The sequence below is a fragment of the Pinus tabuliformis genome, chromosome 3_2 (genome assembly GCF_031772625.1).
Source record: "Pinus tabuliformis cultivar Carrire ecotype Pingquan chromosome 3_2, CPIR1, whole genome shotgun sequence".
NCBI classification, from domain to species: domain Eukaryota; kingdom Viridiplantae; phylum Streptophyta; class Pinopsida; order Pinales; family Pinaceae; genus Pinus; species Pinus tabuliformis.
In genome coordinates, this window is record NC_142302.1 from 820,306,968 (window position 1) to 820,325,770 (window position 18,803).

Below are 18,803 nucleotides of genomic sequence, written 5' to 3' on the forward strand. Positions count from 1 at the left end.
TACGCCGTAAGGCGTTTCCATCTGAAATGGACTCCCCCAGCCGTCGACGTGTACTATTGTCCACCTTTAGATGGATGGTGTTAGACGATTGAACGAATTTGGATCGTTGATCGAAAACTAAAATAAAACTGAAATAAAAAAACGGCGAGAAAAGGGGCAGGTAAAGCGGTTCGGTAGGACTCTGAGTCCCTTCATTGTACGGGTTCGCATATCATTTGCTAGGTATCGATTACCAGTTCGCGGAAGAGAATCTCAGAAAGAAATAAGAGCGAGCTGCTCCTGAAATCGAACCCTGTTCGCAAGAATTCCCAAAGATCCATATGACCGAGCCATTGCTCGTTTCTGGGCTGCTTTGTAGACGATAAGGTAATTTAGTTAATTCTTACTGTTATTCCAATCTTTTATAATGTTAATCCTTGTGATCTACGGATCAGGACAGATGACAGGCAACCTGGACTATTGGGTCAAATCTTGAGATTTATTGGTTGCGCGGCGGGCAACAATGGAGTCTATGGTAAAGCCTTGCGAGGTCATGAAAAGAAAAGGAGATACCCACAACAAAGAATTGCAGATTGGAAAAAAGCATTGCTTGAGGTTTCACACTTGCGGTTTGGAGCTAAAGGCATATTATGGGTAAGAACTTTTAGTCTCTGTGTCCCTAATAGTTTGATTGTATTGATAAACGAAGTTTTTCGCACTCACGTTTGGTTTTACTGTGAATAACCAGCGAGCCTTTGGTTCTTAAGCTTTGACATCCTTTTGTTTCTTTCTTGTAATAATAATCTGATTCTGTATTAATGCTCATTTGGGAATATTCTAATGCCATGGCCATTTGTTTCGTCTGGTCAGCAACTTTTCTGGGTTTTTGTGCCCTTGGTCAATCTTTAATATTACTAATAAAAATTTTACACTTGTCTTTTCAGTGCAATCCTAGAGAAGCCTTTCAGTTTTATACCTTTAGTTTGTCATTTTACCTCTTTTAAACTTACCACTGCATATCAAGCTTACATTGCAATAGGGGATTGGCAATTCATCTCTATAAGGGGGCTATGTTGCAACTAAAAAAAATAATGCTTTAATACAGATTGCAGTGAAGACAAACTATAAGCAAAGAGGTGTCAAAGCCTCTGACCTTCTTCAGAAAAGATATGCACTCCCTTTGACTGTAAGTTTTGGGTTCCCCCCTGGTAGTATAAAAGCAAAGCATGCTACATGCTTTTTTCTTTGTTTAACTACATAAGTACCTTGATAGTCTATTACTAAGAACAATGTGAATCGACAATTTGGGATTGCTTTTGACCATTTCAGACAATAATTTCTGCAGATTGGCATTGGTTTGCTTCTATTGCAGCAGTTGAGTGGAATTAATGGAATTATGTTCTATAGCACATACATTTTCAAGTCTGCTGGTGAGTGCTCATTGATACCTATATGAGCTTTATTGACCAATCAGTTAGATGACCCTTATTTTACCTTTTCTAGTCTGATTATCAGGGAATTTTTTAGGGCCTAATATTTGCAAGTTGGATATAACTAAAAAAAAATTAAAAAAATTCTTCATCAAGCAAAGTTGCAACTCTAGGACTCGGTGCTATTCAGGTGTTTGACTTGTTTAGTAATTTGTTGCTTGTATGGTTTCAAATATTAATTTTTCTGTTTCTCATCAAAGTTTTTAATAATAATCCTTTAGGTTCTATCCTGATGGCTGTTATACAGGTTGTCATGACTGCTTTCACTGCATGGTTGATGGACAAAGCTGGAAGACGTCTCCTCCTCATGGTAAGTTGCCTGCTGCTGCAAAGGATGTGTACTTTTATGGCCACCAAGAAATTTTGTGTATGAGTAACATGAATTCATTTGGAGAAACTTACAGTGAGATGGTTAAAATTCAACAGATCTCATCTGGGGGAATGGCTGTATGCCTTTTTCTTGTCGGTCTTGCGTTCTTCTTGGAGGTAATATGTCCCAGTTATTTGTCATGCACTAGTCCTTGAGTTTTGTTCAGGGGAGACAAATTTAAAGGCGTGTTTTGAATATTGAGATCAAAGAGGAGAAGGAAGCTTAAGACTGAAATTTAATCATTCTGAACCATGTGAAAGTAACATTGGAAATTGGAAGCTTAATATGACTTCTATTGTATCAATGGGTAGACCTTTCAGACTCATGTGTCAGGAGCTTCTGATGAAACAGGCTACAGTGTTTTGGCCTTAACTGGAGTTTTGGTAAGAGTCAAAATTAGTTTTATGTTAGCAACCAGTGGCATATTTCCTTTGTCCAAATTCCTTCAGAGCTGAAGGCCTTGGTTTATCGCAGGTTTACATAATTTCCTTCTCTCTTGGTATAGGAGCTATTCCATGGATTATAATGTCAGAGGTAATTTTTCCTCTGTAAGTTCAAGCTAAATGTGTATGCACAAATATCAGGTTGTGGTGTGTTACGAAACTCTCTCAGCACTAGGAATGTCTATTACGACTTGCAGCTAATTCTTTGGCTCCTTCACTGCAGATCCTTCCTGTTAATGTAAAGGTCGTTGGTGGTAGTATTGCAACTTTGACAAACGGGTTGACTTCTTTTTTAGTGACCATGACAATTTATTTACTTCTAGAATGGAGCTCTGCAGGTAAATTGATTGCTTTCAAAGCTGCTTTCATTGTTAAGATCTATTGCAGACTTTTGGTTTTATCTATCTCGTGTAATTATTTCAGGAAGTTGGTTGGATTAGAAACAAATATGAATCAAATGTAATGAGTATAAATGGTTAGCTAATCTTCCTTCTTTTATGTATGGAAGTTGAGTGGAATTAATGGAATTATGTTCTATAGCACATACATTTTCAAGTCTGCTGGTGAGTGCTCACTGATGCCTGTATGAGCTTTATTGACCAATCAGTTAGATGACTGCCCCTATAACTTTTTATAGACCAATCAGTTAGATGACCCTTATTTTACCTTTTCTAGTCCGATTATCAGGGAATTTTTTTAGGGCCTAATATTTGCAAGTTGGATATAACTAAAAAAAATTAAAAAAATTCAAAGGGGTTGCCAATGCAAACAGAAGATGTGCTCCAATCTATAGAATATAAAGTTAATATATTGGAGTAACCAATTTTTTTCATAAAACATATAATGATACCAAAATTCGAAATTTTCTTAACAATCTTAGCAAATTTCAGTGCTCTGAACTTAAAGATAACAGATTCGTTGAGATTTCTGCACATAGATATAGTACCTTTAAATTGCCGTTGCAATGTATGGAAATTGAGATGAATTTTTCAAAATGATGGTCTTGATAATAGTAGGGACTGTAGCTTTGTGCCCACTTGCAATTAGTTGACGATAAACTGGTAAGACCGTTGAAAAAGAATCCGCCCAAGGCAGAACATCACTGGTACGTAGTCACATGAAAGTATGTTTCAGCAGTAAAGTGATAAATTCCAGACGATTCGAAAATTGAATTTGCCACAGTAATTGATATAATTAACTAGGTTTAAGTCTAAAGACTGATATCTGCACGAGGCCCAGCTATACGGTATGTTGGTCACGCACCATGGCATTCGATAGAGTTTGCAAGTCTTTACATAGGGATTGAACAAAGATATTCATATATTGAATTCCCTTTGCATGCATTTTGATTCTTAGACCAATGAAAGTACACCATGCTTTTTTTCAATTTTTTTTAGCTATGTTTAAATGGTTCAGTGAATTTGGAAATTAGATGACACGTGCGATGAGATAGGAAGAATTCGAATGTGCAATTTGATGGTTGGTTTCGTACGTTCTTGCGGCTCATTCATTCGTTGAGGTATGCGGGTTACTGATTCTTCTTTTTATTCGTATACCCTTTTGCCGTTAAAAAAAACAGAAATCATTCAGTAATTACGCCGTAAGAAGCCAAGGTCTGATCAAAATTTCTGTGGTTTACCATACCCCTGATGCCAAGGTGAAGGAGATGCTCAAGAAGCCAAAGTGTATTACTATCGAGAGGAAGAGCAAGGACCATGCAGAGATATTCAATAAAAGTAAGTTTTCCTTTTCCTATTTAATTTTCCTGCGTCCATCTGACCCCACAAACACTATGGGTGGAATTCTCAAACTTAATGCTTTGTTGCAGGAGGTAAGGTGATCAAGATTTATCGGAATTTTTTTTCAATTGTAATGTCATGCGGATGGATGTTTACAGTCCTGGGGTTTTACATTCGCTTTGAAGATGACAGTGTGGAGTCTGCTAAATCTGCGAGACAGTAGAATGTGAAGATAGTTTCGGTAAGAGATTTAGACTTTTCTGTTACTGTTTCGAGTATTGTCAAGTTTCCGAGCTCTGCTTCTATAACACGCTGCTTATGGATTTGTCTTGTTCCACATGATGGGATAAATTTTCAGTGTTCGATGTGGAAAACACTTACCAGATCCTAGTAAGACAATAGATGTCGCCTTGTGTGAGGAAAATAAGGAAGAAAGAAAGAACCTCTTATCCTCCTCCTGCCTTTGACCTTGTAACTCAATAAACTAGCTCTGAGTGCCCTGCTTCAACTGGTATGTGAGTGTTCGGTGAGGGAAACAAAAAATTCTCTTACGAGATCCCAGTAAGACAATAGCATAAAGGACTACTTTGGCAGATGGAGACTACAAAAGGATTGCGATCTAATTAATTAGTATTATGTATCAAAGAGCTAGCTTTGAAATGCCTTGTAGACCTGGTTCTATGTCAATCTCGATCTAATTAATTAGTATTATGTATCAAAGAGCTAGCTTTGAAGCACATGGATTAGGTAGTTTTCTATCATATTATTATAATGTTGCAAATTCCAATTCACAGATACTCTTGAGCTGCTCAGCTCAAAGCAGATTGGAATGGTCATATGCAACTGAACACTGTTTACATCACTAGGTAAAGGTAGAATATACCCTTTTTTCCTGGCAACAAAATACGGTATAGTATTAGACACTATTTGGAATTTGCTCTATACATCCTGCTTGTTGAATTGTATCCACTAAAAGGCCCTTGTTAGGTGGGGCCTACATTTGGTGCATGTAAATGTCAGGTAAAGGCTTTTGAGGGCTTACTTACCTCATAATGTTGTTTAGAATGATGTAAAATTTGAAGTTCTATGCACTAAAGTCCTGAAACAATTGTCATAGGCAAGTTAGAGGCTTCATCGCTATAAATTGAGAGTTTTTTGGTGAGATGGTTAAGTCTCTATCTCGCTATAAATTGTGAGAAAGTTTTTGGTAAGATGGTTCTATTGGCTGAAACTTTTATATGCGAATTGCAACTTTGACAAACTGGTTGACTTCTTTTTTAGTGACCATGACAATTAATTTACTTCTAGAATGGAGCTCTGCAGGTAAATTGATTGCTTTCAAAGCTGCTTTCATTGTTAAGATCTATTGCAGACTTTTGGTTTTATCTATCTCGTGTAATTATTTCAGGAAGTTGGTTGGATTAGAAACAAATATGAATCAAATGTAATGAGTATAAATGGTTAGCTAATCTTCCTTCTTTTATGTATGGAAGTTGAGTGGAATTAATGGAATTATGTTCTATAGCACATACATTTTCAAGTCTGCTGGTGAGTGCTCACTGATACCTGTATGAGCTTTATTGACCAATCAGTTAGATGAATGCCCCTATAACCTTTTATAGACCAATCAGTTAGATGACCCTTATTTTACCTTTTCTAGTCGGATTATCAGGGAATTTTTTAGGGCCTAATATTTGCAAGTTGGATATAACTAAAAAAAATTAAAAAAATTCTAAAGGGGTTGCCAATGCAAACAGAAGATGTGCTCCAATCTATAGAATATAAAGTTAATATATTGGAGTAACCAATTTTTTTCATAAAACATATAATGATACCAAAATTCGAAATTTTCTTAACAATCTTAGCAAATTTCAGTGCTCTGAACTTTAAGATAACAGATTCGTTGAGATTTCTGCACATAGATATAGTACCTTTAAATTGCCGTTGCCAATGTATGGAAGTTGAGATGAATTTTTCAAAATGATGGTCTTGATAATAGTAGGGACTGTAGCTTTTTGATGTCTGTATTTATACACAAGAAATATGGAACATAAATATCCTCTTACAATGGGTATTGATTTCAACATTTGTCTATCTCACAGGAGTTTCATCAAGCAAAGTTGCAACTCTAGGACTCGATGCTATTCAGGTGTTTGACTTGTTTAGTAATTTGTTGCTTGCATGGTTTCAAATATTAATTTTTCTGTTTCTCATCAAAGTTTTTAATGATAATCCTTTAGGTTCTATCCTGATGGCTGTTATACAGGTTGTCATGACTGCTTTCACTGCATGGTTGATGGACAAAGCTGGAAGACGTCTCCTCCTCATGGTAAGTTGCCTGCTGCTGCAAAGGATGTGTACTTTTATGGCCACCAAGAAATTTTGTGTATGAGTAACATGAATTCATTTGGAGAAACTTACAGTGAGATAGTTAAAATTCAACAGATCTCATCTGGGGGAATGGCTGTATGCCTTTTTCTTGTCGGTCTTGCATTCTTCTTGGAGGTAATATGTCCCAGTTATTTGTCATGCACTAGTCCTTGAGTTTTGTTCAGGGGAGACAAATTTAAAGGCGTGTTTTGAATATTGAGATCAAAGAGGAGAAGGAAGCTTAAGACTGAAATTTAATCGTTCTGAACCATGTGAAAGTAACATTGGAAATTGGAAGCTTAATATGACTTCTATTGTATCAATGTACCTTTCAGACTCATGTGTCAGGAGCTTCTGATGAAACAGGCTACAGTGTTTTGGCCTTAACTGGTGTTTTGGTAAGAGTCAAAATTAGTTTTATGTTAGCAACCAGTGGCATATTTCCTTTGTCCAAATTCCTTCAGAGCTGAAGGCCTTGGTTTATTGCAGGTTTACATAATTTCCTTCTCTCTTGGTATAGGAGCTATTCCATGGATTATAATGTCAGAGGTAATTTTTCCTCTGTAAGTTCAAGCTAAATGTGTATGCACAAATATCAGGTTGTGGTGTGTTACGAAACTCTCTCAGCACTAGGAATGTCTATTACGACTTGCAGCTAATTCTTTGGCTCCTTCACTGCAGATCCTTCCTGTTAATGTAAAGGGCGTTGGTGGTAGTATTGCAACTTTGACAAACTGGTTGACTTCTTTTTTAGTGACCATGACAATTAATTTACTTCTAGAATGGAGCTCTGCAGGTAAATTGATTGCTTTCAAAGCTGCTTTCATTGTTAAGATCTATTGCAGACTTTTGGTTTTATCTATCTCGTGTAATTATTTCAGGAAGTTGGTTGGATTAGAAACAAATATGAATCAAATGTAATGAGTATAAATGGTTAGCTAATCTTCCTTCTTTTATGTATGGAAGTTGAGTGGAATTAATGGAATTATGTTCTATAGCACATAGATTTTCAAGTCTGTTGGTGAGTGCTCACTGATACCTGTATGAGCTTTATTGACCAATCAGTTAGATGAATATAGACCAATCAGTTAGATGACCCTTATTTTACCTTCTCTAGTCCGATTATCAGGGAATTTTTTAGGGCCTAATATTTGCAAGTTGGATATAACTAAAAAAAATTAAAAAATTTCTAAAGGGGTTGCCAATGCAAACAGAAGATGTGCTCCAATCTATAGAATATAAAGTTAATATATTGGAGTAACCAATTTTTTTCATAAAACATATAATGATACCAAAATTCGAAATTTTCTTAACAATATTAGCAAATTTCAGTGCTCTGAACTTAAAGATAACAGATTCGTTGAGATTTCTGCACATAGATATAGTACCTTTAAATTGCCGTTGCCAATGTATGGAAGTTGAGATGAATTTTTCAAAATGATGGTCTTGATAATAGTAGGGACTGTAGCTTTGTCCCACTTGCAATTAGTTGACGATAAATTGGTAAGACCATTGAAAAAGAATCCGCCCAAGGCAGAACATCACTGGTACGTAGTCACATGAAAGTATGTTTCAGCAGTAAAGTGATATATTCCAGACGATTCGAAAATTGAATTTGCCACAGTAATTGATATCATTAACTAGGTTTAAGTCTAAAGACTGATATCTGCACGAGGCCCAGCTATAAGGTATGTTGGTCACGCACCATGGCATTCGATAGAGTTTGCAAGTCTTTACATAGGGATTGAACAAAGATATTCATATATTGAATTCTCTTTGCATGCATTTTGATTCTTAGACCAATGAAAGGACACCATGTTTTTTTTCAATTTTTTTTTAGCTATGTTTAAATGGTTCAGTGAATTTGGAAATTAGATGACACGTGCGATGAGATAGGAAGAATTCGAATGTGCTATTTGATGGTTGGTTTCGTACGTTCTTGCGGCTCATTCATTCGTTGAGGTATGCGGGTTACTGATTCTTCTTTTTATTTGTATACCCTTTTGCCGTTAAAAAAAACAGAAATCATTCAATAATTACGTCGTAAGAAGCCAAGGTCTGATCAAAATTTCTGTGGTTTACCATACCCCTGATGCCAAGGTGAAGGAGATGCTCAAGAAGCCAGAGTGTATTACTATCGAGAGGAAGAGCAAGGACCATGCAGAGATATTCAATAAAAGTAAAGTAAGTTTTCCTTTTCCTATTTAATTTTCCTGCGTCCATCTGGCCCCACAAACACTATGGGTGGATTCTCAAACTTAATGCTTTGTTGCAGGAGGTAAGGTGATCAAGATTTATCGGAATTTTTTTTCAATTGTAATGTCATGCGGATGGATGTTTACAATCCTGGGGTTTTACATTCGCTTTGAAGATGACAGTGTGGAGTCTGCTAAATCTGCGAGGCAGTAGAATGTGAAGATAGTTTCGGTAAGAGATTTAGACTTTTCTGTTACTGTTTCGAGTATTGTCAAGTTTCCGAGCTCTGCTTCTATAACACGCTGCTTATGGATTTGTCTTGTTCCACATGATGGGATACATTTCAGTGTTCGATGTGGAAAACACTTACCAGATCCTAGTAAGACAATAGATGTCGCCTTGTGTGAGGAAAATAAGGAATAAAGAAAGAACCTCTTATCCTCCTCCTGCCTTTGACCTTGTAACTCAATAAACTAGCTCTGAGTGCCCTGCTTCAACTGGTATGTGAGTGTTCGGTGAGGGAAACAAACAATTCTCTTACGAGATCCCAATAAGACAATAGCATAAAGGACTACTTTGGCAGATGTAGACTACAAAAGGATTGCGATCTAATTAATTAGTATTATGTATCAAAGAGCTAGCTTTGAAATGCCTTGTAGACATGGTTCTATGTCAATCTCGATCTAATTAATTAGTATTATGTATCAAAGAGCTAGCTTTGAAGCACATGGATTAGGTAGTTTTCTATCCTATTATTATAATGTTGCAAATTCCAATTCACAGATACTCTTGAGCTGCTCAGCTCAAAGCAGATTGGAATGGTCATATGCAACTGAACGCTGTTTACATCACTAGGTAAAGGTAGAATATACCCTTTTTTCCTGGCAACAAAATACGGTATAGTATTAGGCACTATTTGGAATTTGCTCTATACATCCTGCTTGTTGAATTGTATCCACTAAAAGGCCCTTGTTAGGTGGGGCCTACATTTGGTGCATGTAAATGTCAGGTAAAGGCTTTTGAGGGCTTACTTACCTCATAATGTTGTTAAGAATGATGTAAAATTTGAAGTTCTATGCACTAAAGTCCTGAAACAATTGTCATAGGCAAGTTAGAGGCTTCATCGCTATAAATTGAGAGTTTTTTGGTGAGATGGTTAAGTCTCTATCTCGCTATAAATTGTGAGAAAGTTTCTAGTAAGATGGTTCTATTGGCTGAATCTTTTACATGCGAATTCGTTGTAAATTGAGAGTTTTTTTGGTAAGATGGTTCTGTTGGCTGAAAAATTTACATACGAACTTGCTATAAATTTAGAGTTTCTGATAAGATGGTTATGTTGGCTGAAATCTTTATATGCCCTATTTTCCAGGGTTATCTTATACTTGATTGCTTTGGCTTGTATCCAGTACATTCCAAAAAATACTATTCAAAAGTGCCTGACTACGTCTTGTCCAAATTCCTTTTGCTTTTGTAGGGTGTGTCAGCTTCCATCTGACAAGCATAAATATTCTCACCGAAGACATCTTTTACTACTTGATTTTACAGAGTTTAGTCTGCTATATAATGCACAAATTATGTGAACTTCCTATCCTGTTATCACTTAATTAAGATTAGCATAAGCATGTTGTAGCATTGATAAAGTGGGGATTCTTTTAGAAGCTGTAAGGTGATCAAGATTTATCAGATTTTCTTTTCAATTGTAATGTCATGCGGATGGATGTTTACAGTCTTGGGGTTTTACATTCGCTTTGAAGATGACAGTGTGGAGTCTGCTAAATCTGTGAGGCAGTGGAATGTGAAGATAGTTTCAGTATGAGATTTAGACTTTTCTGTTATTGTTTCGAGTATTGTCAAGTTTCCAAGCTCTGTTTCTATAACACGCTGCTTATGGATTTGCCTTGTTCCACATGATGGGATAAATTTCAGTCTATTAGAGCTTATTGTATCATGTACGCTCATTTATTTTGCCATTAATTTTGTCTTCTTATTGTTTAGCTCGTGTAATTTACCTGCAGATTAGCAAACATAAGCGGCATCAAGATAAAGCTGCAGCAATAGAGATTTGGGAGAAGTTGGATGCATACATGTGGGATAGGAGGTCGGCCTCAATGCTTCTGTCAGCGGTTGCTCTAAACGTACGATTCTGCATCAAACCCCATTTTCTCTTCAAAAATTACCATTTTTTACTTTTTGTGAGACCTTATGGTTTCTTTCTTTGTTGTTTTGACAGTTGGTGAAAACAGCACCTCTTCAGGTTTAGTTTTTTCCTTCTCCTCTTTATTAATAAAGTTTTTGTTTGTTCTCTTGGCATAGACATAGATATTTTTTATTTCCGATTTTGTTGTTAGGGGCTTGAATGAATCAGATGTGAGAGTTAGGTGCAAAGACACTTGGATCTGAATCTGTTATATAATGTGATTTGTGGTTGTGGGCATGCAGGATCTACTTCAGCTCCTAACGCTAACACTTCTTCTGCCAGCAGTAAAAAGAGAGTAGTATCTTTGCAGACTATTTCTGAGATATTACGTCTGTTGGCTCTTCTTCTGGTTGGACTGGCTGCCCAAGTATATCAGTAGCAGTTTCAGAATATAATTTTCGCTATTTGGAAGGACTTAGGTGTTTACATGGTTCTGTGAGTAGTAGAGCCGCAATTCCTTGTCTTACTTGGATATTCAGTATTAGCAATAAAAGGTCAAGCTTTATATTCATTTTATGAGGCATATTCCCACACATATCATTTTCAGTATATAATATCAAAATCTCTATCTTATGCACAATAAAATCAGTATCAAATAAATTAAAAATTGTAGTGCTTCCTTTAAACCAAAATTTGAATTTGAAGCCATGAAAACATTGTATTTAAAATAAATTGATAGCATGTCCCATCAACCCTATTCGGCGGCAGATTACCAGTGGCAGTTTCAGAATATAATTTCCGCTATTTGGAAGGACTTAGGTGTTTACTTGGTTCCGTGAGTAGTAGAGCTGCAATTCCTTTTCTTACTTGGATATTCAGTATTAGCAATAAAAGGTCAAGTTTTATCTTCATTTTATGAGTCAGATAGATGGCCTGGTTTTGGAATTGAATTATTGTGCTCTACACCTCATATTCTCACATTAGGTTTTCTTAATATTATCACGTTCGGTTTTCCAATTTCAATAAAATATAAAAGAATCGCCTAGGATTTCATTTGTTTAGGTTTGATTTTGTAGGGACCTGTCTTGGTCCTATCAGAAAAGAATCTTTTAAGTTTTCATTTGTTAAGGCTTGATTGTGTAGGGATCTTTTTTGGTCTTTATAATTAGATAGCTTTGGGAGAAATATTGGACAAATAATATATACAATGTGTATAGATGTCTCTTAATTATAATTTATATCAGTCATTTAAGAAAATGAATGTAACTATCAACACCAACATGAAAAATTCCCAATGGAAAATACATATGGGGTATATTTAGATCACAATACCATATCACATATATATTTAATCTATGCTTTTCTTCCATCCCAATGGAAAATACATCTAGGTTATATTTAGATTCTCATTTATCTAAAAAATAAAATATTTGCATTCTTCAATTTATGCCTTACGGCGTTTCCTTTGCAACATTTGATGCAAATGCTAGTTATAATTTTAACAAAAAATTATGACAGTTTTACAAAAAAATTAACTGTATTTGACAAACAAATCACTTAATGACAAACAATTTACCCATCAAATTCTATCTTACTCCACTCTACACCGTTGGAAAAAAACAAATAGTGCAACACTTTACCATTCGTCGGCTCATCTCCACGTAAGCACGCTTCACGTTTTATGCAACAGAACCATTGCTTTTTTTACTTTCCTCCGCCAATAGGGCGCACATCCCCAAGTGCCTTTTTTTTGCTTCACATGCTGTACCCGGCTATCCTATCCAATCCACTCCACTCCAGCTCTTACATTCACTAAGTTCTAATATACTCACTTTCGGCACATTGTTGCTTCTATTCTAACGGCTACGGGGACAAATTATTGGCATTTAAATAGGTTAAAAGAGATTACATGAAAATGAATACTTTGATAAAATTATGGGTTTTTCATAAATTTGGAATTACAAAATTGCTAATAACTTTACAGCCAAATTTATCTGAACAACCCTAACAAACTAAACTACATTTTAACAGTATTTTTAAATCATAAAACATTAACCACTTAAATGTGATATCTGTCGTCCAATTTTCTGCGTGATTTACTGTCATGTAACAACAGTCGTTTAATTCTGCCGGTCAAATTTAATGAAATCAGAGCTTCGCCTGTGCACAACATATGTGGCTTGTCATTTCATTTCAATTGAACTTCATGAATGAATAGGAGAAATCAAATATTTGAAGACACATTGCATGCTGTGAGAATTCACTGAATTTGATTAATGGGAGGGATCGAACCTCGAACGTCCTAGTTTAAAAACCTTCTTGCTGTGCCTGCATCAAAAGTTAGTTTGAACAGCGAAGTAGCAGATTGTAAAAAGATAAACACCGTTCCGTTTAACGGGGAAGTAAAGAGATGCTGATAGATCCATGAGATGTCGGAGTTGGAGCAGCAGCTTGGATCTCAGATTCGGGTATCGAAGTGGAATTTGGGCGTCTGTCTGCAGCGGCATCTATAAAAGCTGGTCGTGTGGGCTCAACAATTCTCTGTGAATTGTTGGTTAACATCGACACAACCTGTGGCATTGCCGGTCGTTGCGTCCATGACCCTTGGGTGCATAGAAGTGCTACAGTAATCACTCTTAGCACTTCCTCTCTTTGGTACTGCCCCTCTAACAATGGATCCACAATATCCAAAACTTGATTCTGCTCGAACAGATTCCATGCCTGCATTATCATCAAAATAATGAGCACAATTTTTATAGTCACAGTTAAACGTGTTTCATATACCATGCACAGGCTAGCTCTATCATATTAGACACCTTTTTGCAAGCAAAATTATAACCGTGTTACATATAGGCTACGTCTATATGAGACTTCTCTGCATGCAGCGTTTACAACGTTGCGGTTCATAAAGAAACATACCATCGCTCACATATTCAATAGTGTATACATATACACGTAATTGAGATGAATGCAACTTAGAACTTAGGAATAAAGAAGAGGAGTAAACATGCTACAAGCCGCACATTATCATTTTAGATTAGTAAAAAGATAAAGAGAAATAAACTAATAATAACATAAATAATTCACAGCACATAGACACGGTCCTCTAAATTGTTTTAGAAAAATGAATTTAAATTACTATTTTTGTTAGACATTATCTTCTAAATTATTTTAGAAAAATCAATTTTGAAAATTAAATTAAATTTATTATTTTTGTTTCATAAAATCAATTTTTCATATTTTTATAAACTATATTATATCACTCCTACAAAACTATAAATTATGAAAATTTGAATCTACCAATTGATTCTATAACTAAATCTTTACACAAACTCCCTTAACACCACTTACATTTTCATATTCCATAAGAGCTTTTGAGCTCTCAATAAGAAGAGAAAGCAAGCCTAAAATTTCCTAACAAGGAGGATATGGTGCAGCATGGTAATTAATGTAAGAGTTGCAAAGAGGAGGAAAATAAAGGTTTCCTTGATATGAAAGAGGTATTTTAATATGACAAATTAGTGTATTTTATATTTTAGTATTTAAAAAATGATGGTTAGACATTATTTTGAAATGTTTTTTATACCTTTTAATTTAGAATTATTTAAGTAATACTATATTTTATTTGTAATTTTTTGAAATATTTAATAAATTAAGATAGATATAAATTAATTATATTAATTAAATTAAATAATAAAATAATAAATTATTTTAATTTTAATTTTTTTATTTTGTTTTAATATTTAATAGATTAAAACTTTAAAATATAAATTAATATATATATTTTTTTTCTCAGTAAAACTATGCTACTAGATTATATTATATACAGAGAAACATTACATACAGAGAAACATTACAGACAGATAGACATGTTGCCCCAGGCCGACTGTGGCACTGTGGGCTTCCTTCGAGGGGCGACCTTTCCTTCTGGTTTGCAGCCAGTACATCAAAACACATGAAAGTTTTCTTTTCAGACCTTGAAAACCCACGCAGGGGCTATGAAGCCAAAATTACCCTCGCAGGGGCGACCTACTAACTGAAACAAAGCGTGCAGAAACCTGGACCCGAACCTAAAAAACGTAGACATAAACATATGACTAATTCCATACTCAGACACTGATAACAGACGAGACAGAGGACTAATGCAGAACCTGAACAAAAAGATGGTAGTCGCTTTCTGCTGCTGGGCGCTACTCCTCAGGCTTCTCCTCAACGATTGGAACCCATCCATACTCCTCAGAGGCGCCTTCCCCTTCTTCCTCTGCCGCTTTCCTGGAGGATGACGCTTCCGGTATCCGAGTTTGGGCGGGGGCCTGCTCCGGAGCTCCTCCCGGTCCCTCCTCATCAATTGCCTGATGCTCTGTGAGTGGCGGTGCCCCGCTGCCCTCCCCATCTTCATTGTCCTTAGTTTCCTTAACGAAGAGGACGGAGAGGTGAGCACTGAGGCTTCCCAGAGTAAAAACAGCGGTGCCAAATGCTGGAAGGGAGGGTTGTTCTGAATTGGGGCTACCCGCATCCATGAATTGGGAAGCCTGTAAGTGGGGAGCCCCGACCCTTCTATGACAGTAGCAGCAGCAGCAGTGGTGATGAATGTCTGCTGCTGGATGGCGTGAGGAGCTTCCTCGACCCGAGCCTCGTCGACAAGGCATCCGCTCCCTTGGCTTGACCATTTTGGTTGAAGAGCTGACGGTGAAGAACAGAGATTTTGTTGCAGAAAGCTCCTGCTCGTGTCTCCTCCCAACGCTGCACAGCAATCCTTCCTTGCCTCTTGACAATAACACCATACAACCCACACCCCGGAGGACAGGCGCGAAGAATTCCACAACCACAACGCTCGTAGCATCCACAGCACTGGCCGGAAGAAGGAAATTGCCCAGACCAGCCTGCGCAGCGAGCCTCTCACTCTGAGAATGGTTCGACCCCCAGCCCATTTCAGATTTAAACCGCTCAACATTCTCTTGAGCCTTGAGCGCCATAAATGTGCTCTGAAACCGCACCAATTCACCTTAAACTTCATTGATCGCGCGGAGCAGAGGCCTCGGTATTTAATACCTTGGCGGCGTTCTGAATGTCCGTCCTGATATTCTCACAAGGTGGCACATGTTGGCCATGTGGCCTCCTGTCCTCAGCCGCGTGAACACCCGCATCCGGGGAAAATATAAATTAATATATTAATAAAAAGACATGTTTCTATTATTTTTATTTTTCAAAAAAATCATATCTAGATATTTATAAATACTACAAGAAATAGGGATATATCTTAAAATAAAATATTTTAATTTTAATTTTATTTATTTTAATATTTAATATATTAAAATTTAAATTTAAATTGGCATATTACTAAAAAAATATTTTTATTTTATTTTAATATTTAATATATTAAATTTTAAAATATAAAGACATGTTTCCTTTATTTTTCAAAAAAATCATATTTAACTTTTTATGATATTTACGCAAATAAGAATATCCTAAAAGGTTTTTGTTAAAAAGAAATATAAAGGAATATGAAAAGGCACATTTCTCATGGATATTTATGCAAATAAGAATATCCTAAAAGGTTTTTCTTAAAAAGAAAGAGAAAGGAGTATGAAAAGGCACATTTCTCAAAAATGATTCTAGAAGCTACCTTATATAACAAATGCTCTATTACACTATAGAGTGTGGATAGTTATAGAAATGCTCTATTACACTATAGAGTGTGGATCGTAATACAAGCTAAGTTATATAACAAATGTCCTATTACAATATAGAATGCGGATAGTTATAAAATAATGTGATATTTTTTTATCAATTTTTTGCATTGAATTATTTTTTAATATAAATATAAATGTTATAAATTAAAATTTAAATTGTTTATAAAATTTAAGAGTTTTTTGGAATTGCAATTTAATTATTAATAATTTAAAATTTAGATGATAAAAAAATATTTTTAATAATAAATATATACATAAATTTATATTAAATTTTAATCTCTATAAAAAATAATAATAATAATATAATTTTTTTGAGAAAATTCTAATCATTATAACTTTATTTTTTTCAATGTAATAAAAAAAATTAGAAATGTTACGAATTCTGGGGAGGGACGATTTTTTTCATGTTCATCGTTATTTTTGAGGAGGGACGATTCGATTCATTTTCATCGTTATTTTTGTTTTTGCTCCGCGCATTAGACATAGGTTCAGAGTTCGACTCTAGGTTCGATTCGATTCATTTTCATCGTTATTGTTACAGATCAAATGGCTCGTTGATGCTGCGTTGTACAAAACACCTCTTCTTCAACTTTTTCGGTGATAGGAGAAAATGGATGAAGAAAACATGAATTCTGGACATGTCTTTGCACTTCTCTTCCATGGTATGAATATAGGACACCTTGTATACCTCGATCGGGAAGACAAATCCAAGATGTACAGTACGATAAAACATTGAGCGATGAGATACTGAATGTATATAGTAAGAGGGTGGTATCATTCTAGCCAATTTTGTCGTCCACTGAAGGGGAATCGCATGAACAGAATAAGCATGATTATGTAAACTCCTATTCTTGATGCATTGTGTCACGCCCCTACACCTGCGGTAGTCTTCCAACCGCTTATAGCGAGGTGCGGAACCACCAAACACTTTATTTTCACCAATACTAATGTTCATGGACTACGCCTATTTCACTTTTCCTTACTTAGTTTGTGTTTCGCAACCAAGCAATATTATGTTTATCCTTTATACCAATGAACACGCATACTCATTCATTATCAACAGCGATTATAACCAAAGAAGACAATTGCACAGTGTAAAGGGGAGGGGCAACTCCCTACAATATGAGTCTGTCCGAATCAATATATTATATAAACTTCACTTTTACAATGTACAAGCTAAATCTTGGGAAACCCCAAATTTACACTTAGTCAATATGACAATCAAGGTGAACCTTCGTTCACCTTCGTGCACACCTTACACGATGGGCGGGTGCTCACCCGAGCCACCAAGACACCCACGCCATGTCCTGGCACAAACCGGCACTTTGCACGACCGTCGTGCACACCTCAACCGATCACCGGGCACACCTTGTCCAACACCTTCACCCGACTCCAAGTACGATTCCAACCGTGCGGCTAAACAATACTTAGCGCATGAGATATGCGCTCTTCTTCTTGTCCCTTTTGCGCACTACACTTGAGCGAAGATGCTTCGATTGAATGCCCATTCGATGCTCCAAAACGCATAACATATAGCCTTTGTAACGTGTGGGTGGGGCTGCCCAGCCGACCACCCATCCCACGGTTGCACACCCTTTGAACGCCCTCAAGACGTGTCGGCCTGCTCATTATCATAGGTCGGCCTTTAGTCATCTTGCCCACGCTCCATGGGGTATAACCGTTCTATCGTTCTCCATTCGTCCATCATTTTGTTGCAAGTTTATTTTATAACGCAGGTTTCGTCGCAAGCAGCTTGGCCTTTCGTCGCATTGTCGTGTGCGCCCGCCCGCCCGCGCGCTCGTCGTGTGCGCCTGCCCGCGCACCCGGCGTGTGCGCCCGCCCGCGCGAATAACCAAGGACCTTACATCCTCCTCCACCTGAAATCGTTTTCGTCCTCGACAACATACCATCTCGGTAGCCATCCACCAAGATCATCAATATCCATGATGTCAACTCCTCCACATACTGCAACTATCTCTGCAACATATGTAGAACCACCGTCTCCATCATGTCTCGCCTCGGCAACCATCTGTCACCAAGATCACCATACCCCATCGGTATGTCATACATCAGAGATCATCTCAATCCATGATCATCGATCACCCTGTCACAATCTCCACATGCTGCTCCCCATCGTGGAAGGCTGGTCCCTCCATCCAAGCTACATGCCCATTGCAACATCTCGTGTCGACCCCATCATGTGTCATCATGTGAACTGCTGCCATGATACTCCAACATAATGCTAACACATCTCTGTACACTACATGTCCCCATGTTTGAACTAGTTGGGTAGCTAATCCAACCATCTCGCTCAAACCATGAGAGTGAACATCCTCATGCCACCATTAGTTGTTTCTCAGAACATCATGTCACATCATCAACTCGA

General features: G+C 36.7%; 3 protein-coding genes across 16 annotated transcripts in view; 2 read left to right on the forward strand and 1 right to left on the reverse strand.

The window, feature by feature from the left end:
* Nucleotides 1-11,343, forward strand: LOC149183185 (sugar transporter ERD6-like 6). 12 transcript variants are annotated; one of them, XM_089417066.1, is made up of 13 exons: nucleotides 5,293-5,344; nucleotides 6,124-6,170; nucleotides 6,288-6,350; nucleotides 6,467-6,526; nucleotides 6,727-6,789; nucleotides 6,881-6,940; nucleotides 7,073-7,187; nucleotides 8,267-8,353; nucleotides 8,498-8,575; nucleotides 8,667-8,818; nucleotides 10,603-10,722; nucleotides 10,818-10,841; nucleotides 11,027-11,343. In XM_089417066.1, exons 1-8 carry the CDS (start codon nucleotides 5,308-5,310, stop codon nucleotides 8,350-8,352), a joined length of 531 nt encoding a protein of 176 aa, XP_089273192.1. In that variant the 5' UTR covers nucleotides 5,293-5,307; the 3' UTR covers nucleotide 8,353; nucleotides 8,498-8,575; nucleotides 8,667-8,818; nucleotides 10,603-10,722; nucleotides 10,818-10,841; nucleotides 11,027-11,343. The 12 variants fall into 12 exon arrangements, with proteins under 12 accessions (XP_089273195.1, XP_089273197.1, XP_089273198.1 ...); XM_089417067.1 differs by having other exon boundaries at nucleotides 8,492-8,576; nucleotides 8,761-8,818; nucleotides 11,027-11,338; XM_089417065.1 differs by having other exon boundaries at nucleotides 8,492-8,575; nucleotides 11,027-11,338.
* Nucleotides 1,563-4,000, forward strand: LOC149183186 (sugar transporter ERD6-like 6). Its single transcript, XM_089417077.1, has 7 exons — nucleotides 1,563-1,599; nucleotides 1,717-1,779; nucleotides 1,896-1,955; nucleotides 2,151-2,222; nucleotides 2,314-2,373; nucleotides 2,506-3,801; nucleotides 3,940-4,000. Exons 2-6 carry the CDS (start codon nucleotides 1,723-1,725, stop codon nucleotides 2,743-2,745), a joined length of 489 nt encoding a protein of 162 aa, XP_089273203.1. The 5' UTR covers nucleotides 1,563-1,599; nucleotides 1,717-1,722; the 3' UTR covers nucleotides 2,746-3,801; nucleotides 3,940-4,000.
* Nucleotides 11,344-12,694: 1,351 nt separating the features above from the next.
* LOC149183187 (PR5-like receptor kinase) overlaps nucleotides 12,695-18,803 on the reverse strand; it is a 40,213-nt gene continuing 34,104 nt past the window's right edge. The window contains exons 8-9 of one of the 3 annotated variants that reach the window (XR_016257171.1): nucleotides 13,017-13,445; nucleotides 12,695-12,884 (exon numbers count right to left, since the gene is read on the reverse strand). Coding sequence is in view for 1 of the 3 variants with exons in the window: in XM_089417078.1 (XP_089273204.1) it covers nucleotides 13,116-13,445 (330 nt within the window). In the remaining 2 variants the exon portion in view is untranslated. Of the gene's footprint in view, nucleotides 13,446-18,803 lie in introns of all 3 variants that reach the window. The other 2 variants (XM_089417078.1, XR_016257172.1) reach the window with 2 other exon arrangements.